Raw genomic sequence first — 25,857 nt, 5'->3', positions numbered from 1 at the left:
GAAAGTGTCAGACCCATACTCCCTCTAAAGATAACATTTCTCTGGGGAATGCCAAGGCTAACTGCAGCTAAACTGGCTGCATCTTCTTCTGTTTCCCCTCTCCTACAGATGGCAGCAGTTCCAGCTCCCACCAACTTTTTCTCTGTTGATATTGTTGCTTTACAGGCAACGGCTGATGCTTCAGAGAAATGCAAGTGGGCTGCGTGCTGTCATAAAGATGCCTCGGGTGTATGGCTTGATGAGTGGAGCAGACCTGCCATGCCCCGTTGTACATTCCATTCTCTTGCAAAATTATCACATGGTCAAGAACATGTGTCAAAAGTAAAGATGGTGAATTTTGTAAATAAATATTGATTTGGTTTTACTGTTTGATTTGTATGTCGCGGCATTTCAATATTCCCTATGTCCCAGCCACGGCCTGAAGGACATTGAGCACTTAATGGACTTCACTGAATTAACCCCTTGTGAGGGTAATACGTATTGGTTGGTGATTGTTGACATGTTTTCATAATGGATTGAAGCTTTCCGTTGCAGGAGAGCCACAGCTCGCGCTGTTGCAAAAGCACACGTGAGGGAGCGCATACTCAGGTGGGGTCTGCCATTCCGAATGATGAGGGATCTGAAGGCTTTGCTTAAAGACTACAAACCCCCTGGAATGAAGAGCGATAAGAGATCCCTCACCGACATCACTCGCACTCTGGCACCTGCCTCCAAGTAACATCTATCCTGGAACCCTAGACAAAGATTTCCCCAAGGCATAATTTTCCCCCAATCAATTGTGTAATTTGGGCTAAGATTAGCGTGCAGTTTTTTTTTAAATGAACGCCCACGAGGCACCACTTAATTCTGGCGCATTATATATTTGAGCAAACATTACGGTTTCATTAATAAAGGCTTAGAGTATGTGAATGTTTCTCATCCAATTGATATTCAGTGTAAAAAAGAAAACCCCATCCATCTATGGTTTTAATACTTTATCAACATTGTATTATGTCCAACAGGATGTAATGTTGCTAAATATTACCACATTTTCAAAATAATGTAATATTATTGTACATGTAGAAAAAGTCTTAAAACAGACACCACAGTTTATATTAATCTATTTATTTTTTATTACCTTTATTTAACTAGGCAAGTCAGTTAAGAACAAATTCTTATTTTCAATGACGGCCTAGGAACAGTGGGTTAACTGCCTTATTAAGGGAATGATTAGAGGAATGTGCTGTAGTGCTGATTTTACAGTTAGTAAACTACCATGGTAAACATTTCATGAGACATGACACACAGCCAGGCAGGGACCCATGATAGTTCCCATCTTGGAGGCCTGGCAGGGACCCATGATAGTTCCCATCTTGGAGGCCTGGCAGGGTCTGGAATGGTACTGGGGCTCCTCACAAGCTGCAGGCCTGCAGCTTCTTGTCAGCCTGCTTCAGAGACACCCAGGTGTTGAGCATGGAGGCTCGCAGTTTGGACCACACCAGGTGGTCACTGAGCCCGAAGATCTGAGCAGCAAACTGGGCCGCAGCTTCTGGGGAGAGGACGGTGGAGCAGCCAAGACCTGCGGGAGAGGAGCTCACAGGGTTAAGGTAAACACACATACAATAAAAATGGGAGAATTACCACACATTACCGAATACACACCGCAAGAAAGACCGCATGCAGGGATGTACTCACCGCTTGGCATGCGAAGGGATGACCAGATGTCCTGTGCCCCCCAGTCGGGGGTGATAGGAGGGCAGTTGATGACTGGGTAGACGGTGTTTCCTGACATCACTGGACCAAGGCCGTTGCTTCTGCCTGCCACAGCCACAAACACAGTTGGTACTCCGTCACCTGGGAAAATACTGCACATTAGCTCACCCATCCTAATATAAATGTTTTATATTAGATAGCCACTATACTACACAGTTACTCCACATACCAAGACATTATTTAAAACACTTTCAGAAAAAAATGGATATATCAGAATCTTCCACTCTCAATAAACAATAAGCAAGCAATGGCTTTTACAATGCATGAACAATCTACGTAGAGGGGTAGCTATATTTGTAGGGGTGCCCAGTAAGCTTAGGGCTAAAAGACTGAGCTCAGCCCACCTTCATATTCAGCTTTGATGCGGAGAGTTTCATCTGGTCCTTTGTGTGCGGAGGTGACTCTGAGGTCACAGGGGATTCCGTAGGAGCCACAGGCCTTCCTGATCTTCTCACAGTGGGCCGTGTCAGAGATGGAGCCCATCAGAACCACCACTCTGCCACTGGCCTGGGGCTCCAGCAGCCGCTAGACAAAAACACACTGCCTGTTAGCCTCTACTGAATGCCTGGACTAACCTATTCCACTATGGGCTGTACTTGTACCGGGTCTGCATGTCATTTCAGATTAAAACAAACTTGGTTAATTTGACAGAAGTTGTGAAGGTCACAAATGGTTCACCTGAGAACCTGATAATGTCTAAGAGATGACACTGGATTGGAACACAATCAACAGACACAATCAGTTAATGTTAAACATTTTTTTACCCCTTTTTTCTGGTATCCCAATTGGTAGTAGTTACAGTCTTGTCTCATCGCTGCAACTCCCATACCGACTCGGGAGAGGCGAAGGTCGAGAGGCATGCGTCCTCCGAACCACAACCCAACCTTCTGCTTCTCGACACAACGCACATCCAACCCGGAAGCACCAATGTGTCGGAGGAAACACTGTACACCTGGTGACCTGGTCAGCATGCACTGCACCCGGGCCCCGCCACAGGAGTCGCTCGTGAGCGATGAGACAAGGATATCCCTGCCGGCCAAACCCTCCCTAACCCGGACGACACTGGGCCAATTGTGCGTCGCACCATAGACCTCCCGGTCAGAGCCTGGGCTCGAACCCAGAATCTCTGGTGGCACAGCGATGCAGTGCCTTAGACCACTGCGCTACCCGGGAGGCCACCAGTTAATGTTAAACTACCTGATTCTCTATCAGTATGGTATGTTGATTCAACACAAACACTAGTGCTTGTCCTCCTGATAACAGATACAGCTGGTCAGCTTTAGGCTCTTTTAGGCTAGAGAGCAAAAGGGCACAGGAGTAGTGGGATACACAAGGTTAGCTTACCTTCACGCTTTCAGAGACCCACTCAAAGTTCCTCTTCACCATCTGCATAGCTTCAGGAGTCACCTCCTTCAGGTCCCGGTACACCTGCAGAGAAGAGGAGAGCACACAGGTTTACACTACAGCTAATGTGGTGTAACTCAAATGTGGTGGTTAAATAATGGCAACATTAGATTTTTTCCATAAAGGGATGGCAGGATGGGAGAATTGAACAGAGCAATGCGGGAGATCACCTCACCTGTTTGTCTTTCTGCTGACTCCGATCTCCCGCTGGCCACAGCCTCCAGGAGTCATTGTCAATCACGTCAGCAAGCACTATCTCTTTAGTGCTCACATTCACACCAAACTCAATCTGTCAACAACAAAAAAATACAAAAAAACATTCAAAAGCAATGTTTTACGGGAAGACATTAAATTCAAAATGCCCCAACATGACTTCCACATCTAGCTTGTAGCACTGTGCTACCCCCCATGACCAGCAGAGGGCGGCGCTGAGCTGCATACCTTCATGTCCACAAGGGTGCAGTTCTGGGTGGCCCAGGCCCTCTCCAGGACCTCAAAGATGGCCACAGTGCTGCGGTTCATGATGTCCACCTCACAGCGGCCAATGGTGAGCCCAGCCAGAGATAACTTAGTCTCCAGCAGCTGCTCCTCTGACCATTGAGGGTCATTGTTGGCATCGTCCTGGGACAAACACAAATGGTGACCAAGATAAGACATTGATGTAAATTGTAAAACACAGCAATATTTGTATAAAGGAGGATGAGTTGATGCACCTAACTTTCAATGTTGTCCCCTGAGCGGACAATGAATGTGTGCAAATCAAACCGGAAGATTGGATTATGGGAGAGGATATGTTTCTACTGGGCATGATTGGACAGAGAAATACACACACACACACACACACACCTTGAAGAACATTTCCATTTTCAGAGGGTAGAACCTGTAGCCCTCCTTGACCCCTGGGTTCCTCTTGAGAAAGGACCCGGTGGCCACCCTCCGACAGACCCACTCGATTGGAATCATCTCACAGCGGGCCGCCACGAACGCCTTCTCCGACTGCTGCCTCACAAAAGCAGTCTTAATGCCTGAGGGATAGGGACATCACAAGGTCTTACTCAGCCACTGATGATTAAATCAAATGCACTACTACTAAGGCCATGAAGCCAATTAACAGCCAGTCAGATATGCCAGTGTCTTAGATGAAGGGGAGGAACGAGGGCTAGAGTGGGACACATTCTGAGTTGCAAGGAATTCATTTCTACAGTTAGGCTTACAACATTTGTTTAAAAATAAACGCAACATGGGAGTTATTTCTGATCAAGTAGTGTTTATTAACAGACTACTGTGATTCCAATGTCAAACACAGGAATGTAACATGGCCTGGATACTCAGGACAGCTGGCCACTGTGCTCAGTTACAGACAGAACAATCCCTGATAATAGCTGTTTGATTGTATTCTAGCCTGCAGACGAATCCATTCATGAATTGTTGGCACACTTAAAATGTCCCAGGACAATGTATATTTCTCACAGGTCCAATAAGCTTTCGAATTGATTACAAAAAAAATCGGATGTTCTCGACACTTGGAAGGATGAGAGGGCACACCTAAAGAAAGTATCACAAGCACCCACACATGCAGACATTGCCAAACTAATCATTACATTTACATGTCATTAGCATTTACCAACTTGCATAATTGATAACAGTGTAGCCTGACGACTCACCGGCCTCCTGCAGCAACTTGAAAACACAGCTCGTGGTTCTGTTTGCTATCGCGGCCTTGCCCTCCATCTGGTCCTTCCTCGCTGCATTCCCTGCTGTAATTTGGTCCTTCGACTGGACCAAAACATGGCCTGGCTCATCCGCGAGTTCGAAAATCTGCTTGGTCTTTCCCTCGTTTAGTTTCTGTCCCAGTTTCAGCTCTTCAAAACCAGAAAACAAAGAAACAGTGAGTAAACCCCAAAATATTGCCTAATTGATTTTTACGATAAACGCGTGTTGACAGTAGACATCTGATTGCATCATCATTTCAACTATCCATCTTCAAATTACTTGATGGGCCCTTTTGCAAATGAACAAACATAAGTAATGGGCCTACAAGTTGTACTTTGGTGGAAAACATACCTGATGGAGACGCCATGTTGGAAGACGATCTGCAACCCTGAAAAGTAAAGCAAGCAAAAAATATATTAAATCAAGTGTGGGAAATGTACACCCAAAATATCTTATTTATAATTTTCGCAACTTCACCCGCAACCCGTAGAAAAGTCAGCACAGAAAGAGGACTCTGCACTGAGCGAGTTCGTTGTGCGTGGCCTGGTTCACTGGGTGGGCGGGGTTTGTTGATTTAGACGCGGTCAAAGTAACGAAGGCCTCTCCACGTGGGGGGAAGTTATGCCTCATCACTACATATATCAGCGATACAATGGTTTATTTGTCTGAAATGCCAAGTGTCGTTTTTTGATTAGTATCTCTTGAATACTTTCAAATAAATCTCATTGCACCTTTATCACACACACACACAAAAACAGGGCGAATTATTGAAATCTTGGACTAGCTGACATTATCAGTCAGTCATCAAATCTATATACTTTTTTTTCGTTTGTAAATTGTCGGCCTAGTACTTTCGCAATCTGCCACGGATGATTCCGTCTTGTCAGGGGCTGTCAACTCGAAGTAACGTTACATTTTAGCGAGTCAATTCAATAGGCTTCATAGCAAGCATCCCCATTTTGTAGCCTTGTACTAGGTTGAGCCCGTCTGTGTGTAGAGACGCTAACCAACAAGAGGAAGCATACTTTCCCGCGAGCTCTATTTTTAACACGTGGTCAGTGTGTAAAACGTGGAATTGCACTGCTGTGAGTGTGAGGTATACAAGCTGAGACGCGCAGCGACTGAAGAATGAGCGAGTTCGAAGAATCTGGCATCGGAGAAGAGTGCGGAGTGTTTGGCTGTGTTGCAGCAGGGGAATGGCCAACACAACTAGAAGTTGCCAAAGTGTTAACTTTGGGTCTTGTAGCGCTACAGCACAGGTGAGTTGATGTTTTCGAGCTAGCACGTTTACATAGCGCCGTCAACTATTTTGTATACCCATCCGCTAAGCACACATTCCGATTATCTTTCCCATAATTGATTATACACTTGCTTTATCAAACCCTCAACCCCGTTGTGCAACTTTCACTGAGAAAATACATTGGAGGGAGCGGTCCATTTCTCAGAACAACACATGATGTGACGTCAAACTTTCTTGATCACTTCTTGCTAAATTGGACATTTTAAGTGTTACTTTGTTTCCCGTGAAAGTATGGACATCTCGTCCTTGGATTCCAGACTAGCGCTGATTACATTTCTCCAATGGAGACTCAACTCAATGTCTTTCGTGAAGGTATTGTGTACCACGACTTTCAGACTCTTATTGTATACAACAGTCAACTGGTTACTATGATGCTAAAACATACTTTTTAACATTCTGACTCCTACCTGTTTTTCTCGGAATGAGTCAGAGGCTGCCATGGAACAGACTGAGTTGATCTCTATAATAGGAATGTATTGATCCTCCTCTTTGTACTGGAAGTCAATACTCTCAGCACAGCTGCCCCCAGTGTCATGCCTTTTCACAGGTCTATGTGTATCTATAAAACAAGGAATCGATAGGGTCAGTACATCAGAGATTGAGTTGAGGGGTTAAATGAACACATGGGTTGTGTTCATATAGGCAGCCCAATTCTGATCTTTTTTCCACTAATTGGTCTTTTGACCAATTTGGATCTGACCAAATATCTGATGTGGTTGATCAAAAGACCAATTTAGTGGAGAAAACAAATATCAGAATTGGGGCTGCCATGATGTACAAAAGAGCAATCTGCTAATGTGCTCGAAGAATATTTCAAAATGTGCACAAAAGAATGTGATCTCTTCAGATTTTGATGACCGATTGTAATCCCGATTTGACTGGTAAACACTGTTCTACTTTTTGAACAGATGGGACAGACGTAAGCCATATTGCAGTTTTGTAAAGGCCAATGTTGTAGCCTTTTCTCAGCAGTTTCCTGACTCCTTTACCAACCCACCCTCTCGTGATTTGATTAGGAGACTCCTTGGCAAGTCACTGGACTCACCCAGTCACACTGTCCATCATTAGTCTGTTACTGAGCCTTTGGTCATGTGTGGATTTTAAAATTAGATAAGACATTCTCGTGATGTGACAAACATAATTGTTGATGGAGGAGGTACAATTTAACCTTGATCCAATGCTTTCCTCTTCAGCCCTCTTTTTGCTGTCGCGTCCTCTCTTTTATCCATCTCGGCATTGCCTGTAAGAAACCAATAGGCACATGACAAATCAGTGTTAATGCACAATATCAGAACCGCTTTTCCTCCACCAAGTTCTGCTGTCTCCGACTACCAGCTTTGGGGCTGACGGGGGTTAATTTTTAATCTGAGAAATTAGCTTGTTATAGGCTATAACAGATGTGGGATATGTCTGAAGATGTAATGGCTTGTTTTATCTTTTATATGGTCACCACTAAATTATATTGAGTGACCTTCGGTTTATCTACAATTGCTATCTGAGTCATTTTTTTTTTTTTTTTTTTTACCTGTGTATGCTCGTTTGTCCTCATTCCTGGGGATAACCTCGTAACTTTGAGCTGTGTAAGAGTTAACTGGACGAGTCCTTTCTTCATGTCCCATTCTTGCAGTTGCTCTATCTGACGACATTAAAATGGCATCTTTGCCATCCTCGTACCCCATCATGGCCGCCCCAGCCAAAATGGCACCAGCCTCTGTTTGTTCCTCATATCTCATGGCAGGTCCACTATCCGACCTGGTCAAAATGGCATCCACCTCATCATAGAACCTCATAAGGTGGCGCGGGTCCGTGCCGTCAGCCCTTCCCCTCTGTAAGGAGCGGTACAGGTACTTGAGGTTCTTGTATTTGGTGTGACACTGCTTCCAGTCGCGCTCCACCCCTTGCTGCAGTAGTCGGCAGGAGATCTGCACAAAGATGTCCCTCTTCCTGGTGGAGCTCTGCAGCTGCCTGCACACGCCCTCTTCAGACCACACCTGGATCAGTGCACGCACCTCCTGGTCACTCCAGTTCCGTCCTGTGTCGGACACCGTTACCACGTGGAACTGCTCGGCGCTAGACTGGTCCAGTGGTGATATGTGGGCCTCTATTAGGGTGGGAGACAGAATAGTGAGTGGGCAACGGGCATAGCTGTTAAATTTCAGAAGCCATTTCTGCTGTAGGTTATTTGATTACACATACCTAATTCCCTTTGATTTGGGTCTGTGTCCAGCTCATAATCATCACTATTGTCATCTGAAAGAGACATTTGTTCCAGGACTGTAAAAAGTAGAACTAAGACTAGGCAATGTACTCATTCAGTATCATCATTCATTAAAACCTCACCATCAATCTCAATGACCAGGTCTCCTGCAGGTGCTGTTGACTGTGTCGGACCTCCAAGAGTTTCCAGCCTCCCAGCTCCCTGGTCAACATCAGGTCCTCTCCTCTGCATATCATGGGTCCCATCCTTCCCATCAAGTCCCCTGTCCAGCAATATGGCCTCCAATTCGTCGAAGAATTTCATGTACCTTCCTGGGCCACTGCCGCTGCTGCCTGCGGCGGCCTGGGCGCTCTTGGCCATCTTGTACTCATACTTGAGGTTCTTATATTTTGTGCGGCATTGTTTCCAGTTGCGTACCACTCCGAAACCTCTTTGCATGCGGCGGGCCATCTCCTGGAAGATGGCCTTGTTGCGTAGCGTCCCTTTCAGACGCTGCCGGACGTGGCGGTCAGACCAGACGCACAGCAGAGCCCGCACCTCCTCATCTGTCCAGTGGCGGCCCCCCCTCCGGGCCCACGCATTGGGCGTAGGGGAGAGCCCCATGAAGAATCTGACCCGGGACTCCTAAACGAACACACACATACGCTTACATTTTTAAAGGAATGTGAATCAAGGGATACTTTTTTGATATGGTCTGTTACAGATACTCAGGTTTATTTAGATTCAGTGTACTCCTTTTTTCTAGGCTACTGGTATGTGACTCCAGTTGTGTCCGAGTCAACATCTTGGTCACAAAGCAGCCTCTGAGGCTTCTTATTTAGATGAGGGATCATTTAAAGACTGCTAGTTAGACTACTGCTGCATTTACTAAACAACTTAAGATTTGGTACTACATTTATTAGGCATAGTCTATGGTCCACTGTTTTTCGGAAATTATCTTAACAATCATTCACCAACAGCTAGTGTGTTGGGATGCCGCAGATCGTTTTATTTTATTGCTTCCTATAACCTACGCCAATTGCTATATACTCTAATTGTTTCAAAGTTTCCGTATACAAATATTTTGTAAGCACTTGTATATTTCTCTCCCAATAACACTGTTCCTGTAACTCCGAGTTACCTTCCTGCATTGTGACTAAGGAAGAGTGGGCCTCTTTCTCACTGGTCAGATCCTCCTCCTCTTCCACCAAGTCACTTGGGGTCATTTGGGTGTCCATCATGGCTGCTGCCCCCTGATTGTAGTTGTTGAATGTGCCTGGTGATTCAGCCTTCCTGGCTTGCAGTCCCAGCCTCCTGCACTGGGCTTGACACTCCCTCCAGTCCCGCAGCACGCTGAGCCCTCTCAGCTGCTCTGAGATGCATTCAAATGTGGCTCTGCTGCTGACGCCTGAATGCTGAGCTGCTCCCAGCTCCCCCCACACTGACAGAAGAGCCAGCACCTCCGCTTCCCCCCACTGTCCTGCTGCTCCTGTCTCCTCTACCTCTACCGTCTCTTCTTCACCTCTTCTTTGTCTCCCTGCTCCTCTCTCCATGTTTGAGCTGACCTGGAAACGCTTCTTTCTCTCCCAGCCCCCCTTCCTCTGCTGCCCGGTTCCCTAGGCAACCAGGCGTTTAAGCCTGAGAGGAACGCCCACGCAGCCTCACTACTGGCTTAAGCTTTGTGATGTGGGGGAGGGATGGACTGTAATCCGAGAAGCAGCTTGGCAAATCGTCTGCAGCACAAGGCCACTCCATATAAGGAAACTCCACTGCAGATACACACAACCCCCCCACACACACACACACACACCACCTCTCCTTCACCAAAACGGTTTAGTCTGCCCCAAGGCATTATGCATGCATAAAAGCTGGCCTCAAACATGTTGCATCAAGCAAAGTCGAGTAGGTTTGGCTGTAAGAGATTTAAGGACCGCTGTGTCATTGTTGCAAGTGTTTCCACCTCACTAACACTGTCATTCAAGCAATCTATTTGTTTTTGTTTTACCTAGGGGTCAGGAAAGTGCTGGGATTGTCACAAGCAATGGAGTCAACCCACCAACGTACAACACCCTCAAGGTACAAATGTGTGACAAACAGAACCATTCAGTATGGAAACATGAAAGAGAAATGGCTACAATCCTACTCATTCTAGATTACAAAGATACTCAACTTGTCCTCTAATTTACACAACATCCCATCAGTTGCCTCAAACTAGTCATAAAACTATCACCCCCCCCCCAAACAACAAAACCCATTTTTAAACCCTTCCATCTGTGGGAGTTTCAGTCCTATTAGTTAACTAAAATCTCAGAAGTACAAGGAGAGAACACACTATAGAAATGAGACACTTGTAGCATAAAAACAGGCATGTGATATCATCACTTAAAGTTTTACTAGTCACAGTTTGGCTACGTTTATTTGTATTTTTAATGCACAGGGTTTTAGGAGGGCAAAGTTCAGTGGGTGTGTACCCAAGATGTCCCTGTCTGCCTATGTGTTGTGATTAGCTACGTCTCTTCCCAACTCAGGGAATGGGCTTAGTGAACAACGCCTTCCCACCTGAGAACCTTCTGAAGCTGCGCTACGGTAACCTGGGCATCGGGCACACGCGCTACTCCACCACGGGCATCTCTGAGCTGCAGAACTGCCAGCCCTTTGTGGTGGACACACTGCACGGCAAGATTGCTGTGGCACACAACGGGGAGCTGGTCAATGCAGCCGCACTGCGTAAGAAGGTGGGTTGTGCTGTCATATCCACCGACCGTGTGTGTTTTAAAGGTACATTACTGTGTGTGTTATGTGTATGGCAGGTGATGCGTCACGGCGTGGGCCTGTCCACCAGCTCAGACAGTGAGCTCATCACCCAGCTGCTGGCTCTGACTCCACCCATGGAGGAGCTGGATGCCCCTGACTGGGTGGCCAGGTTGGTTCTAGAACCTTCTATTCTAATAATAATACCCCATCTCCTGTGACACTCTTCTTCATCTTGATTGATTGTTTATTCTCGCCATTGCAGGATAAAGAACCTGATGCATGAGACCCCGACATCCTACTCGCTGCTGGTGATGTACACAGATGTGATCTATGCTATCCGTGACCCGTATGGAAACAGACCCCTCAGTATTGGGCGCCTCGTCCCCATTTCTAAACTCCACACTGCAGGTATTTTTGGTCCTTAGCGCTGCATGGTATTTTTGGTCCTTAGCGCTGCATGGTATTTTTGGTCCTTAGCGCTGCATGGTATTTTTGGTCCTTAGCGCTGCATGGTATTTTTGGTCCTTAGCGCTGCATGGTATTTTTGGATCTCTTGATTTGTGCATTATCTATGAGCAGGGTTACTAATCTATAATCAAATATATTGGCACCCTTGCACTTTGCAATGGAGCAGAGTGTTCTCTTTTCAAAACTGGTTCAATGGCAGGTAAGATAAATTACACATGAATGAGAATCACTTGCCTTCATTTTAATTTTGAATAATTTAGTTCTGGCCATTGTTCACTTTCAGTCAAAATCTAAATTTCAATATAAAAATTTTCTTTCTTGGTGCTGTGCAGTAGTAAATCAAGCAAATTCACGTGTGAACATTTTTATTTTAAAATGTCTACTCATTTTTAGAAGAAATGGTGAATTGTGCAAGGGTGCCACTGCCAATATATTTGACCACAACTGTATAAAGAGGTGGAAGCGGATGGATGATTGACAGGCCATACTCTGTCCACTGTCAGGTGCTGGCGTGGGGGAGACAGAGGGCTGGGTGGTGTCATCAGAGTCCTGCAGCTTCCAGTCCATCGGTGCCAAGTGAGTGCTCTCATCACCATGGTTACTGTTCTCTTATTGCCATGGCAATGTGTGGCTCACAAGCCTCTTTCTGCTCGGTATTGTCCTCAGGTACTACAGAGAGGTGATGCCTGGAGAGATAGTCCAGATCTCCAAACACGGTGTGAAGTCCCTAAGCATCGTCCCTCGCCCTGAGGGAGACCTCCCTGCATTCTGCATCTTTGAATATGTCTACTTTGCCAGACCAGATTCCATATTTGAAGGTAGGCATATTTAGAAGTTGGCCAGCTAATAACACTAAAACTGATTTAGTACTTAGTCGGTGAGAGTAGTGAATAGTTTGACTGGGAGATTACGGCACACAATGTGTTTGTTTTTTAAAAACATTTATTTAACTAGGCAAGTCAGTTAAAAAAACAATCATCTTATTTACAATGACGTCCTACCGGGGAACAATGCCTTGTTCAGGGGCAGAATGGGACAGATTTTCACCGTGCCAGCTCGGGGATGTGATCCAGCAACCTTTCGGTTACTGGCCCAACGCTCTAACCACTAGGCTACCTGCCTTTGACCTGATGCCAGAGCACCTATAGTTTCCCCCCGGTGTTTCAGGTCAGATGGTGTACACGGTGAGGCAGCGCTGTGGACGTCAGCTGGCCGTCGAGGCCCCTACAGAGGCAGACGTGGTCAGCACTGTGCCCGAGTCTGCTACACCGGCTGCACTGGGATATGCTCAACAGGTGAGGCAGCAAAAACACACTGATCAGGTCTTCTGTCTGTTTTTCCATGACCATTTTTGTTCTATGTAGTCGCCTATAGGACGTTTTGATAAGTTGCATGTCTTGACTATTCTTTCATATTTTTTCATGCTGGGTATGTATGCATGTGCCTCTCTTGGGCTTCAGTCTGTACTATGCTGTTCCATCTCTGTAGTCGGGACTTCCGTACGTGGAGGTTCTGTGTAAGAATCGCTATGTTGGGAGAACGTTTATTCAACCAAACACACGCCTCAGGCAGTTGGGGGTGGCCAAGAAGTTTGGGGCACTGACAGACAACTTTACAGGCAAGCGAGTGGTGCTCGTTGATGACTCCATCGTCAGGGGCAACACCATCTCCCCCATAATAAAGCTCTTAAAGGAAGCAGGAGCCACAGAGGTGAGTGGCCCAGAGTTGGATCGCTATCAGCTCTCTTTCTATCAATTATACTACAGGTAATCTCTCCTTGTTATACTGGTTGAGTACTATACTAAGTTTGGTCTTGCGTTGTCTGTAATGACCACTCATTTTGGTTGCTTACCTCCCTCCTATAGGTTCACATCCGTGTTGCCTCACCACCCATCAGGTTCCCATGCTACATGGGCATCAACATCCCCACAAAAGAGGAGCTCATCGCTAACAGGCCAGAGTTTGAGGACATTGCGGGCTACATTGGTGAGATTTAGAACGCTACAAAGTTCATGTTTTTGAGAGTAGTCCCCTCTAGATTCACATTTTGATCTGTGACTTGAGAAATAGTTTGCTAACACCAGTTGTGTGTGTGTGTGTGTGTGGCAAACTGATGTGTTCTGTAGGTGCAACCAGTGTGAGGTATCTGTCGGTTGAGGGCCTGTTATCAGCGGTGCAGGGAGGAATCCCCTCCCTCCAGGGGAAGGATGAAAGGATCAACACCAATGCCAGCAGGAGAGTGGGCCACTGCACCGCCTGCCTCACAGGCAAATACCCTGTGGAACTGGAGTGGTGACCATTGACCACAACCCTCAACAAGTCAGACACAGCTGAAGCTGCCATAGATGACCACAACCAAACTGTTCTCTGTCACACTACTGCTGTTTATTGTACTTAACCCTGAATCATTTGGGGACATTAATGCTGCCATTCTGGCAACACAACCGTATGCATGTCAATGTATTACATTTGAACCCAGCCTTTTCATTCCACGTAAGATTACATTCCATTGTTACTGAAAAGCAACATTTTGTGAGGTGAAAGAAGCTGTGTTCCAACCCCTTATTTCTATCCTCTCATAGGAGAGATGTTACAAGTTGCCTTATCAGCTGTAAGACGCACAAGACTAAACAATGTTGAGTGGAAACTTGCCTTCATTTCATATAGCAAAAAATGTTTAAATAGGAAAATACATATGCAGACCTGTTTAAAGTGGTTGAATCCTCTGTCTCCCTTATTTACATGAATCCTCCTGTAAAGTACATTTCAGTTTTTCTATGTTGATCATAATTAGATTTTCCCTATTGTGATATGTAAGAAAATTAAAGCGATAAAATAAATCCATACAGCCAAAAAAGAAATTCAACTTATTTTATTACAAAGTAATTTAGTATGTATTTTATGCATCTATCCATTAAAAAACCAGCTATTGTCCCACGGGGGCATAAAGACCTTGTGGGAACACTGTTCATTGTGGTCCTTCTGTAGCTCAGTTGGTAGAGCATGGCGCTTGTAACGCCAGGGTAGTGGGTTCGATTCCCGGGACCACCCATACGTAGAATGTATGCACACATGACTGTAAGTCGCTTTGGATAAAAGCGTCTGCTAAATGGCATATATTATTATATTATATTTAACAAACGAGTTAGTAATTGGAACATCAGAACTGTTTTAAAAGCTGATATATAAAACAGCAACATATTTAACAGTCATATCATCTAGAGGTGCAGGCCGACATCATTTATACAGAAGCTGTCTCCTAGAGAAACTGGGGAAAGAAGGGAGGCTGGTTAACATGAGAAACAAAAATGAATCTATGAAAGATTAACGACAACACAGAACAGACTGAGTAAGGTCATGGTTACCTTGGCGAACAGCCACATTGGCACTCTGCCTTGACAGATGACTTTCCTGGGGGGAGAAATGGTCTCATCAGAACTGAATACATTCATTGCGGTGGTCAAAGTTCAGAATTTTATTTTCCAAGAAAACAAAGCAAACTAACCTGGATGAATCCCAACAAATCTGTATTTCGCTCTCTAAAACAGGAGACAGGGCAGCAATGTTATAAAAAATATAAGGAAAGAAAATACTGGTATTCTGTATGTACATTGTTTTTCTGTGGAAGACCCTTACACAAGCAGGAGAGGGCTGATCAACATGCAGGCCAGACCAGGAGCCTGCAGCTTTCCTGACTGCTGCGTCCGAGTGGTGATGGGGGCTGTGGCGGATCTGAGACAGGCTGGCCCTATACGGGCTCCAGGTGTGGGAGTCACAGGAGATGTCCCTCTGGGTGGAGGACAAGTGGCTGTCTAAGCGATTCTGGCACCTGATCATTTCTCTCCTCTGGCGGAGAGATCCTGGTGAGTACACGCAGGAGTTGTCTCTGAAGCGTTTGGACTCTGGGGAATGTTTCTGGACCAGCTCCCTGCGACGCTTCCTCATGACAGAGTGGTGAGGAGACAGGGCCAGGGCAGCCAGAGCAGAGGAGGAGGGGCCTCTGGTGGTCTCTGCTCTCCTCTCACACATGCGACAGGAGGGGACCGATTTGCCCTGACAGACAAGCTTGTGGTAGAGCTTCTGGAAGTCCTCATCGATCTGCTTAGTGGAGTTCCTTAGACTGATGGATGGGGAGAATGAATCCAGGGAATAGTGTCGCTGGAGCTTTGGCTGAGCTGCCCCAGCAGTAGACTCCTGATGGGTGACTCGAGATGAGTGGACTTTCAGTTGGGAGGCACTGCAGGTGTCTAGGTGGTGGAGCTTCCTGGGTGACAGAGGACTCTGAAAAGAGGGGGAAAACGCAGGGGAAGATCTGGGTTCCACCGTCACCATGTTTCTCTGATGATATCCAGCAACGCCTGATTTGAGGCTTCTATGGACAGTGTTAAGAGATGCACGCTGGCCTTCCCAGCTCAGCAGTCTGGCTCTGTAGGGACTCTGTGCTGCTGAGGAGCGGTAGACAGACCTCTCTGTGTCTGAAGACATGTCCATACTGACCACAGGGCGTACTGCTGTGAAAATCCTCTGACTGGGGACGGCACACCTCAGAGATGGGCTGCTCAACCCTCCTGCTGTGGAAGGGCCTTCAGATCTGTCAGGACTGAAGACAAGGGTAGTATACCTAACCCTGGTGGGTGGGGCAGAGGACATAGACACCGTGAAGGTTTGGTTTAGGGGGGCCTCATCTAGCTCAGGGTTCTCCTGTAGGGAGGAGTCTGCAGAGGGAGGGGAGGAGGGAGCGGAGGAGGCTGCAGAGGGAGGGGAGGAGGCTGCAGAGGGAGGGGAGGAGGCTGCAGAGGGCGCGGAGGAGGCTGCAGAGGAGGCTGCAGAGGGAGGGGAGGAGAGAGCAGAGGAGGCTGCAGAGGGAGGGGAGGAGGCTGCAGAGGGAGGGGAGGAGGCTGCAGAGGGAGGGGAGGAGGCTGCAGAGGGAGGGGAGGAGGCTGCAGAGGGAGCGGAGGAGGCTGCAGAGGGCGCGGAGGAGGCTGCAGAGGGCGCGGAGGAGGCTGCAGAGGGAGGCTGCAGAGGGAGGGAGGAGGCTGCAGAGAGCGCGGAGGAGGCTGCAGAGGGCGCGGAGGAGGCTGCAGAGGAGGCTGCAGAGGGAGGGGAGGAGGCAGAGGAGGCTGCAGAGGGAGGGGGAGGAGGCTGCAGAGGGAGGGGAGGAGGCTGCAGAGGGAGGGGAGGAGGCTGCAGAGGGAGGGGAGGAGGCTGCAGAGGGAGGGGAGGAGGCTGCAGAGGGAGGGGAGGAGGCTGCAGAGGGAGGGGAGGAGGCTGCAGAGGGAGGGGAAGAGGGAGGAGCAGAGGGAGGGGAAGAGGGAGCAGAGGCGGCAGGACTGGAGCCTGCAGAGGAAGGACAAGAGAAGTCCATCAGTGGAAAACGGCGAGACGGTTGTCCGTTTCCTGAATTTGTCCGCTTCCTGGGTGACTGCCTCTCTGCTGGCCACTTCTGGAGGATGACTTTGGTCTGTGGAGGAGGATGGGTGCCGTTTGTCCTTTTGAGGTTAAACTTTGGACTCTTGGGGTTACTCACATTCGGTGTGGTGTTCTGAGATGTTGGGAGGATGGATTGGCTAATGTTGAGGTCAGGTTTTCTGTGAGCTGGTCTCAGGGTGCTGTTGAAGGTGCGGTTGAGGTTTCTGTTAGACGACCGCCTGAGTCTGTGGTACCTCCTTAGCACCCCTACAGCTGCGTCGGACACTTGTTGGCGCCTCCAGGCCTCTCCCATCTGACTGAGCATGCTGGGATACAGCTCCTGTAGAGTGCTCCGTTGACCGCTCAGAGAGCGCTCCAGCTCCCCATCCTGCTCCTCTGGTGCCCCCCACAGGTTACTTCTAGTCTCATTCACCTTGGAATTGTCCACCCCTGTTGGAGGCGATATAAATCAAATTTATTCATCAGAAATGTCAAAACCTTTTTAAAAAGTGCTGCAGTTGTATTTCATGTTAACTTTAAAATGTTCAATTCATAAGTCACTGGGGTTTATGTTGAAATAATTAACGTACAGTGGCTGCTCTCGGCAGCCTGATGCATAACAGAATCGTTACTGGGGGCAGTGACAGCACTCGTGTCTGCAGAACCCTCACCGACACAATCACTGCTGGCATCATACTGGTGGTATGAGATGTCCATCTGTTGGAAACCATGAGAAGTACAGTAAGAGTTATTTTTCCATGGGGTTTTGTTATGTGTATTTAAATCTTATTCTTGACAAACGCTACTATTATAACATTGCATTTTAGCTACGCTGGTTATATATTTATATACTGGATTCTTGACACATCTGGATCACTGTTCCGGTGCCACTTGGGTTCATTGACTCATTCGGACATGACAGATTTTATATGTATTGATTATTTGCATACTTTGACCTTTTACTACATTGTTAGGAGCTAGTAACATAAGCATTTTGTGGCACTCGCTATAACATCTGCAAAACGGTGTACGCGACCAACAACTTTCATTTTATGCTATAGTGATTTTATGCTATAGTGATGTGAACTGTTAACATCTGGTTGGACTCTAATCAGTTATCTGTGTGTGTAGGTCATTACTCCATAGATTTTTTAAGTATATATATTTTTTATATTACATTTATTTAACAAGGCAAGTCAGTCATTTTATTCTTATTTTCAATGACGGCCTAGGAACAGTGGGTTAACTGTCTGGCTACCATGGCGCCCCAGATTGGGAGAACTGCAATTAGATTAAGTAAAAGCAATTTACCTTGAAGTCTCCAGTGGTGTCATGTGGCCTGTGTATTTCAGAAATGTCTAAAAGAACAAAACATAACTTGAATACACATTTAGATCAAGTGCACATCTCACAGAGAAACAACATGTTGTAGTTCCCTACCTCCTAGTGACAGCTCTGCCAGGCCAGCATCGCTCTAAAGAGAAGGTGGATATAAGAGGTGTGATCGAGAAAGAGATTCCTCAGAACAAAAATGTCAAGTCAACATAAACAGAACATGTACAAAGTGGATGTAAAACAATTAGCCACAGATCATTTACAAACCTTTGACAAGTCCAGCTTTGACAGCGCCAACTCCGACTTGAACATGCAACGGCTCACATCTTCTCCATCCAATGACAGGATACATGAAAAATAAAAAACAAGAAAACATCAAGGCATGGTGGTTTACCCATCAGCTGGCTACTTGTTGTTGACAAGACTAAACAATTATTCTTCAAGCACTGAAGGTCCACAGTGACACCATAAACTGACTTTTGTTTACCTTGGGGAGTTATGTCCTCCAGGTTCACCTCAGTCCCATCATCCTGCAGCTTTGAATACTGTTGAGTCAGAAAGAGTAAATACAGGCACATTTGGATGTTTCCCTATAGGTGGGGGGGGTCAGAGACCTGGCCGGGTGGTGCCAGGATTACAACCTCTCCCTCAATGTGATCAAGACGAAGGACTACAGTCGTGAAGAGGGCACGACAAAGCCTATTCCCCCTCAGGAGACTGAAATGATTTGGCATGGGTCCTCAGATCCTTAAAAGGCTCTACAGCTGCACCATCGAGGGCATCACTGCCTGGTATGGCAATGGCTTGGCCTCCGACCGCAAGGCACTACAGAGGGTATTGCGTACAGTCCAGTACATCACTGGGGCCAAGTTTCCTGCCATCCAGGATCTCTATACCAGGCGTGCCAGAGGAAGGCCCTAAAAATTGTCAAAGACTCCAGCCACCCCACCCATAGACTGTTCTCTCTGGTACCGCCAAGTCCATGTCCAAAAGGCTTCTTAACAGCTTCTACCCACAAGCCATAAGACTCCTGAACAGCTAATCAAATGGCTACCCAGACTATTTGCATTGTCGCCCCCCCCACCTTCTACACTGCTGCTACTCTGTTCATTATCATAGTCACTAACTCTACCTACATGTACAGATTACCTCGACTAACCTGTGCCTCGTTATGTTATTTTACTGCTGCTCTTTAATTTTTAATTGTATTTTTTTACTCATCCATTTGTATTTTTTTACTTACTTAACTCTTATTTTTCTTAAAACTGCATTGTTGGTTATTAAGGGCTTGTAAGTAAACATTTCACTAAGCCTTAGTGACTAAGGTGACTAAGGTCTAAACCTGTCGTATTCGGAGCATGTGACAAATACAATTTGATTTGGTACATGCTTGGTAGTCCTGAGTGCCATTGATGAGGGGTGTGCATTGTTGGAGCATTTCGTCCGGTGGCCATAAGGGGGATTGGCGAGAAAGACTAGCTACTACCAAAGTGAGTCGCTACATACGGTTTGAAAACTGCATCTGCTCTGCTACTACTAGTTAGTTGGCTAACACCAAAAGAGGGTGTCTTTTCTAACTATGATCATCATACAAAATCGTCAGAAGAATACGGTCTACAAAATAAGCAAACTTCTAGTTACAGTCACGGCTCACGGCAGTTACATGTTAGCCAACGTTAGCTAAACTAACGTTCCCTAACGTTAACTAGCTACCAGTCCATTTCCACCTACCTTCTGAACGATTCTCTCCAGATGATCAGTGTAAATCTTGACATTGTTCTGAAATTGATTTTTTACGAAGTCGTCCATGTTGTCAGTCTTTATCAATCAAAACACTAAAACGAAAAAATGTATTCCCCTCATTTGTTTGCTTCCCTCCGGGTCAAGGGCTCTGACTAGCGGAATACAGCTTCGACCGGAATTAGTTTTTTTGGAGCAGGTTAGGATAATTAATGTTGTAGGTTAGGAGACAGGTTTAGGTTTTATGGTTAGCTAAATTGATCTCCTACCCTGATGCAAAAAGTCCCTTCCCGTCGTAGCTGTACTCCATCTAGTCACGAAAATATTTGTAAATTTCCCGCAACAAAATACTGAACTATGATGGGATGTTTCACAATGTGACACGTTTTTTTCTACATGGTGTGATGTCATCTTCATGCGACAAAACATCGACCAGCCAACAACAAAATCAGTAGTTCTGTAAAGTAACTATGTAACATGAATTTGATAGTGAATAGCCATACTTTAGATTTTCCGTATTCACCCGGAGATGGCAACGAAAACACTACAAGACATGGTGCTCGCAGCTTCCTCTTTGCATAGTGGCAAAATAGCTGTCACATTTGACAAGGGAATACCAGAAGGAGGTCCTATGTTGCTGTATTACCACGATCTTGTTGCTCTTGGAAATGAATTAACACTTTTTCTACAGATACAGTGTGTGCAAAATACAAGAGCAATTGCATTATATTGTCAGCCAGATATCAACCTTCCTGTGTGGATTCTGGGGTAAGTTTATTATTGGAAATCAAAGCAATTGTCTATTTATACAATAGATGATCTGGAACAGCACCATCCAATTAGCCCAAATTAGATCCATCTCTATGGCAATATATTATTCACTGCTCTCTTTTTAATGGTGTGCAGATAGCTAATGACTCTCAATGGGGGTTGATCCATTTGATCAGCTGTTGCATACCATAGATTAGTATTACCCAAGTCTACTGTAAGTTCTAGGCTTGGACTACTGTAAACACAGCTCTCAAGGGGATCCTCTGTCTGTCAGCATCCTCCAGTTACCTGCTGCGTATGTACCACTGGACCCAGATGCCCCAGCACTCTTGTCTGCTCGTGTCATGAAGCAGTGTGGGCTGAAGTACTGTGTTCTACAGAGTGACCTGTTGCAGGTAAGAGTGGACTTCACAGAGCATTATGAGAGTGGTTTATATTACAACTGTGGCTTAAAATTATGATTACTTCCTGACAGGTTTCACCTTCTGACTATTTGACTCTCTCTTTCCCTAGCAATTCCAGATGGCATTTTCCAACCTCATGTCTATAGAGGTGTGTGCAGTGTGGTCTGCTCACAACCTAACCCTCGTATTAGTACAGCACAGACCAACTGCAGCACGTAAAGAAGAGCCGAATGCTGACCTGTTTACTCCTGCTGCAGTTCCAGAGAGTGCCAGCCAGGGGGCACTGGCATATATATTACACACATCTGGAACCACAGGGCTTCCCAAGACCGTGAGGGTACCACATAAGTGTATAGTGCCCAATATACTGCACCTGCGGTATGTCCCTTTGGTTGGATTGGTGTAATGCATGTATTCCTGTATATCAATGTCCAGATTACTGGTTGCATTGAATGTAAAGAATTTCATGAAATGTTGTTTGTTTAACAGCATTCTGTCTTTATCTCTTCAGATCTCTGTTTCAGATGACACCAGATGATGTGGTGCTCCTGGCCTCTCCCCTGACTTTTGACCCTTCAGTGGTGGAGATATTTTTGGCGTTGTCATCAGGGGCACGTCTCCTCATCGTCCCCACTGCGATTAAGAGAATGCCCAACAGACTGGCTCATGTGCTGTTTAAGAAACACAAAACGACCGTCTTACAGGTAACTATGACAGTGGGATGAGAGTAACTTATCAAGCCTTTTGTTGCTTTTTTTTGTTGCATGTGCTAATTTTTTTGTCTCCCTCAGGTGACGCCCACTCTGCTTGGGCGTTTTGGAAGGCGTGTCCTACAGGAAGAGGTCCTCTCTGCTGGCTCTTCTCTGCGTGTGTTAGCCCTAGGGGGCGAGGCCTGTCCCTCCCTAGCCCAGCTCCGTAGCTGGAGGCAGCAGGGGAACTGCACTCACATCTACAACATCTACGGCATCACTGAGGTTTCCTGCTGGGCCTGCTGCTACCACTTACCAGAGAGCCTCCTGCAGTCTACTGACGTGTGAGTGACCACTGAACCCTAAAACCCTGACTGTGGCATCCAACTGCTGCCTAAACCAGCAACTCATTTTATGAACCTTTTATCCAATTCTCTGCATCCTGGACATATAATTGATTTGACTCTGTTGTTTACCGGGATGGATATTTCACAGGGCTGAATCCTCTGTGCCGCTGGGTCCTCCCCTGATGGAGACCACCGTGGAGCTAAGAGATGAGGATGGCTGCGTCATCACTCAGGGGGAAGGACAGGTGTTTATCGGTGGGACGGACAGGGTGTGCCTTCTAGATGACGAGGTGACTGTTGCTCCTGGTACAATGCGGTCCACAGGAGACTGGGTGCAGATTAGAGACACACATCTCTACTTCCTCGGGAGGCGGGACCGACTGGTCAAACGCCATGGACAGCGGCTGCATCTGGACACCTTACAGCAAGTCAGTACCATTTCAGACAGCATGTCATGTCAGGCACATCTCACCAATTTTCCTGTGCTATCCCCACCTCCAGTCATTGATCTTTCAATCCTCCATATCCCCCTTCAGGTTGTAATGAGTCTACCCCAGGTGGAGGCATGTGCTGTGGGTCTGTATGAGGGGTCTCGGCTGGTGGCCTTTGTCGTAGCCTGCTCTACGTCTGGAGAACAAAAGGCAACCCATTCCTCCTCCCCTGTAGAGCACCAGGTAGAGCATCTTGAAGAGACTGCCCCCTCAACTAGAGGCCTACAGAAGGCCATCCTCCACAGGTTGTCTCAGGTCCTACCCAGTCACAGTGTTCCAGACACCCTAGTCCTGGTCCCGGCCCTACCACTATCTTCACATGGTGAGTGACACTGTCCTCTGTAGCTGAGCATCGCTAGACTCTACTGTAGATGCTGCATTCTAAAACATTTTCTATCAGGGTTTTACCATTAGTTTTTGACCATGGTAGTATCTGAAGTCTGGTGTAAATTAAATGGTGTTTCTTCAGGGAAAGTGTCTATGGGTGAACTTATGAAGATCTACCAGAGACAGAGAGCAGGTTCAGAGTCGCATAGTGCACTGGGGGACATGGAGACACTGAGAGAGAGACTCCAGTCTCTGTGGAGGGTACAGACAAGCCATTATGTTGTTTTATTATGGTTACATACAAGTCAATATCCCCTTTACATCAAGAGTTTACATATTTGTACCTGTATATTTGTGTGTGTCAGGAGACTTTAGGTCTAACGGAGGATGAAGCCATCCAGGAGGACTCCAACTTCCTGTTAAGTGGAGGCGACTCTCTGCAGGCCCTGCGTCTCTGTGATGACATCACCACTGCTGTTGGAGTGACCTCATCAGGGCTTCTGGAGGTTATCCTGGACGGATCCTTCTCAGAAATACTGCACCATGTTACCATAGCAACACTGCCTTTCCCATCTGAGCACAGCCGGACATCCCATCCTGTGTCCATGAAACGCCCAGCAGACCCTGTCTCCTCAGCACAGCCAAAGAGACAGCATACAGACCCCTACTCTACAACAGCTGCAGAATGGCCTCTGGGAGTTGTAGTTTCTTCTTTGAAGAAGGCTGTAAGATGTACAGTGGTAAGGAGAGCAGGGGAGGTTGTAGAGATGGGACAGTCAGACTCTTTGAGGACCAATGAAAACTCCTACTCAGACTCAGAGGGACCAATCAAAAGAACGAGAAATACACAGGAAAAAGGAGCCAATGAGAGTATAGAATCCAACCACTCCCAGACATTTGGATCCAATAAGTGGACAGAAAGCAACCATTCCCAGGCTGTGGAAACCAATGATCCCAGTGCTAGCAGTGTTACCCCTCCCTCCAGAGAGGCTGGTGGTCTGGGGTTGGTGGTGAGCTGGGAGTCAGACACAGGGAGGTGTGTAGACGCCTCTCCAGTCCTGCTGGTCCAGAGAGGAGCGGACGGGTCCTCAGGAGGCACCAGGGCCACAGTGTTCATTGGCTCCCATTCCCACAGGATGCAGGCCCTGGACCTGACCACCGGGGGTCTGCTGTGGGAAAGGGTTTTAGGGGACAGGATCGAGTCCTCTTCTGCTGTGTCCCGATGTGGAAGACTCGTCGTGGTTGGTCAGTATCCACATAAAGCATCTGCTTTTTTTGGTTATGATAAATTGTTTAGTCTATTCTACTCTACAGTGTATATTTGGGGGCGGCAGGTAGCCTAGTGGTTAGAGCGTTGGACTAGTAACCAAAATGTTGCTGGATCGAATCCCCGAGCTGGCAAGGGTAAAATCTGTAATTCTGCCCCTGAACAAGGCAGTTAAACCACTGTTCCTAGGCCGTCGTTGTAAATAAGAATTTGTTCTTAACTGACTTGCCTAGTTAAATAAAGGTTCAAAATAAATAAATATTGAGGGTCTATGTTGTGTGTTTGTTCTCAGGGTGCTATGATGGTGGTGTGTATTTCCTGTGTGTGGAGTCTGGGGAGACACAGTGGGTGTTTGAGACTGGAGACGCAGTGAAGAGCTGTCCTACTGTGGACCCTCTCACAGGCCTAGTGATGGTGGGGTCGCATGATGGCCACGTCTATGCCCTCGACCCACAGGTGTGTGTATGTGCATACCTTTCCAGTGTAAATCTTGCATCACATGCCTAATAGTTATGTGTTTTTGTGTGCATTCTAGGTTCGGCAGTGTGTTTGGAAGCGCCACTGTGGGTGTGGGGCGGTGTTCTCCTCACCCTGTCTCCACCCCTCTCTCAGGCAGCTGTATGTAGCCACCCTCGGAGGACATCTCCTCTGTCTCAATCCTGTGAGTGTCCATGCTTCCTTACCTGCACAAATCGCACTTAGTAGTAATACCCGCGCTTGTTTACTGACATGGCTCAGAAGCACTAGCACTGTTTGAGTGAAGACAACCGACTGACTCAACGTTTTTCTGTTAGGACACTGGTGCTGTCCTGTGGACATATTCCAGGAAGACTCCATTCTTCTCCTCACCAAGTTGCTCCTCAGGTCACATCATCATCGGCTCTGTGGATGGAAACATCTGCTGCTTCAGCCACACAGGGGAAATGGTGAGAGGAAGACCTGGCACTAAGATAATGGCCGTTTAGTGTCTTTATCGTCTTCATTTACCTCACTGAAGTGTTTCATTTGTTTTAATGCTTTGTGTTTTCGCAGGTCTGGCAGTATGTGACCAATGGACCAGTTTTCTCATCCCCCTGCATCACACCAGACAAGCAGAGGGTTGTGTGTGGGTCACATGACGGGTGTGTGTACTGTCTGAACTGTACTGACGGCTCATTGGTGTGGCGCTATCAGACCCCCAGCAGGGTGTACTCCAGCCCCTGTGTGTTTGACGGGTCAGCCTGGGGTAAGGAGGGTACATTGGTAGGCCTGGCCTCCACAGACGGGACCCTGTGCATTCTGGATGGAGAGGATGGGACCTTGAGAGCATCTCTCTCTCTGCTCGGGGAGCTGTTCTCCTCTCCTGTGGTGTGGGAGCGCTCCCTGGTGGTGGGATGTCGCAATGACTTTGTGTATTGTGTGGCGCCGACAGGGGAACTCCAATAGATTCCTGAGATATGATATCGTGTTTTTGTACCCTCTTATAAAATTAAAGAATAAGATGGGAAAC

At 46.8% G+C, this 25,857-nt stretch overlaps 4 protein-coding genes across 8 annotated transcripts; 2 read left to right on the top strand and 2 right to left on the bottom strand.

Moving 5' to 3' along the window:
- Positions 1 to 1,088: 1,088 nt before the first annotated feature.
- paics (phosphoribosylaminoimidazole carboxylase, phosphoribosylaminoimidazole succinocarboxamide synthetase) lies at positions 1,089 to 9,910 on the bottom strand. Of its 3 annotated transcripts, XM_046353045.1 has the most exons (15): positions 9,508 to 9,910; positions 8,510 to 9,011; positions 8,366 to 8,419; positions 7,695 to 8,270; positions 7,338 to 7,409; positions 6,577 to 6,728; positions 5,221 to 5,257; positions 4,821 to 5,018; positions 4,003 to 4,181; positions 3,598 to 3,777; positions 3,332 to 3,445; positions 3,097 to 3,180; positions 2,097 to 2,277; positions 1,675 to 1,833; positions 1,089 to 1,558 (listed from the first exon to the last, which is right to left on the bottom strand). In XM_046353045.1, exons 2-15 carry the CDS (start codon positions 8,988 to 8,990, stop codon positions 1,392 to 1,394), a joined length of 2,634 nt encoding a protein of 877 aa, XP_046209001.1. In that variant the 5' UTR covers positions 8,991 to 9,011; positions 9,508 to 9,910; the 3' UTR covers positions 1,089 to 1,391. The 3 variants fall into 3 exon arrangements, with proteins under 3 accessions (XP_046209001.1, XP_046209002.1, XP_046209003.1); XM_046353046.1 differs by lacking the exon at positions 8,366 to 8,419 and having other exon boundaries at positions 9,508 to 9,909; XM_046353047.1 differs by lacking the exons at positions 6,577 to 6,728; positions 7,338 to 7,409; positions 7,695 to 8,270; ... (1 more) ...; positions 8,510 to 9,011; positions 9,508 to 9,910 and adding an exon at positions 5,347 to 5,471.
- On the top strand, positions 5,530 to 14,445 carry LOC124037871 (amidophosphoribosyltransferase-like). Its single transcript, XM_046353048.1, has 11 exons — positions 5,530 to 6,128; positions 10,376 to 10,442; positions 10,895 to 11,101; positions 11,177 to 11,289; positions 11,383 to 11,528; positions 12,092 to 12,164; positions 12,255 to 12,406; positions 12,756 to 12,883; positions 13,077 to 13,298; positions 13,454 to 13,574; positions 13,715 to 14,445. Exons 1-11 carry the CDS (start codon positions 5,998 to 6,000, stop codon positions 13,882 to 13,884), a joined length of 1,530 nt encoding a protein of 509 aa, XP_046209004.1. The 5' UTR covers positions 5,530 to 5,997; the 3' UTR covers positions 13,885 to 14,445.
- Positions 14,425 to 16,412, bottom strand: LOC124037872. Its single transcript, XM_046353049.1, has 4 exons — positions 15,225 to 16,412; positions 15,094 to 15,127; positions 14,954 to 14,999; positions 14,425 to 14,856 (listed from the first exon to the last, which is right to left on the bottom strand). The coding sequence occupies exons 1-4, from the start codon at positions 16,236 to 16,238 to the stop codon at positions 14,826 to 14,828; spliced, it is 1,125 nt and encodes a 374-aa protein (XP_046209005.1). The 5' UTR covers positions 16,239 to 16,412; the 3' UTR covers positions 14,425 to 14,825.
- A 3,337-nt stretch (positions 16,413 to 19,749) lies between these two features.
- On the top strand, positions 19,750 to 25,850 carry aasdh (aminoadipate-semialdehyde dehydrogenase). 3 transcript variants are annotated; one of them, XM_046353043.1, is made up of 14 exons: positions 19,750 to 19,822; positions 20,764 to 20,840; positions 21,118 to 21,238; positions 21,357 to 21,625; positions 21,759 to 21,951; positions 22,039 to 22,280; positions 22,432 to 22,711; positions 22,820 to 23,096; positions 23,244 to 23,362; positions 23,467 to 24,346; positions 24,661 to 24,824; positions 24,904 to 25,029; positions 25,163 to 25,294; positions 25,401 to 25,850. In XM_046353043.1, the coding sequence occupies exons 3-14, from the start codon at positions 21,188 to 21,190 to the stop codon at positions 25,791 to 25,793; spliced, it is 3,126 nt and encodes a 1,041-aa protein (XP_046208999.1). In that variant the 5' UTR covers positions 19,750 to 19,822; positions 20,764 to 20,840; positions 21,118 to 21,187; the 3' UTR covers positions 25,794 to 25,850. The 3 variants fall into 3 exon arrangements, with proteins under 3 accessions (XP_046208999.1, XP_046209000.1, XP_046208998.1); XM_046353044.1 differs by having other exon boundaries at positions 19,751 to 19,822; positions 21,063 to 21,238; XM_046353042.1 differs by lacking the exon at positions 19,750 to 19,822 and having other exon boundaries at positions 20,197 to 20,840.
- Positions 25,851 to 25,857: the final 7 nt, after the last annotated feature.

The sequence above is a fragment of the Oncorhynchus gorbuscha genome, linkage group LG06, assembly GCF_021184085.1.
Source record: "Oncorhynchus gorbuscha isolate QuinsamMale2020 ecotype Even-year linkage group LG06, OgorEven_v1.0, whole genome shotgun sequence".
NCBI lineage: Eukaryota > Metazoa > Chordata > Actinopteri > Salmoniformes > Salmonidae > Oncorhynchus > Oncorhynchus gorbuscha.
This window is presented reverse-complemented; position numbering and strand designations above follow the sequence as displayed.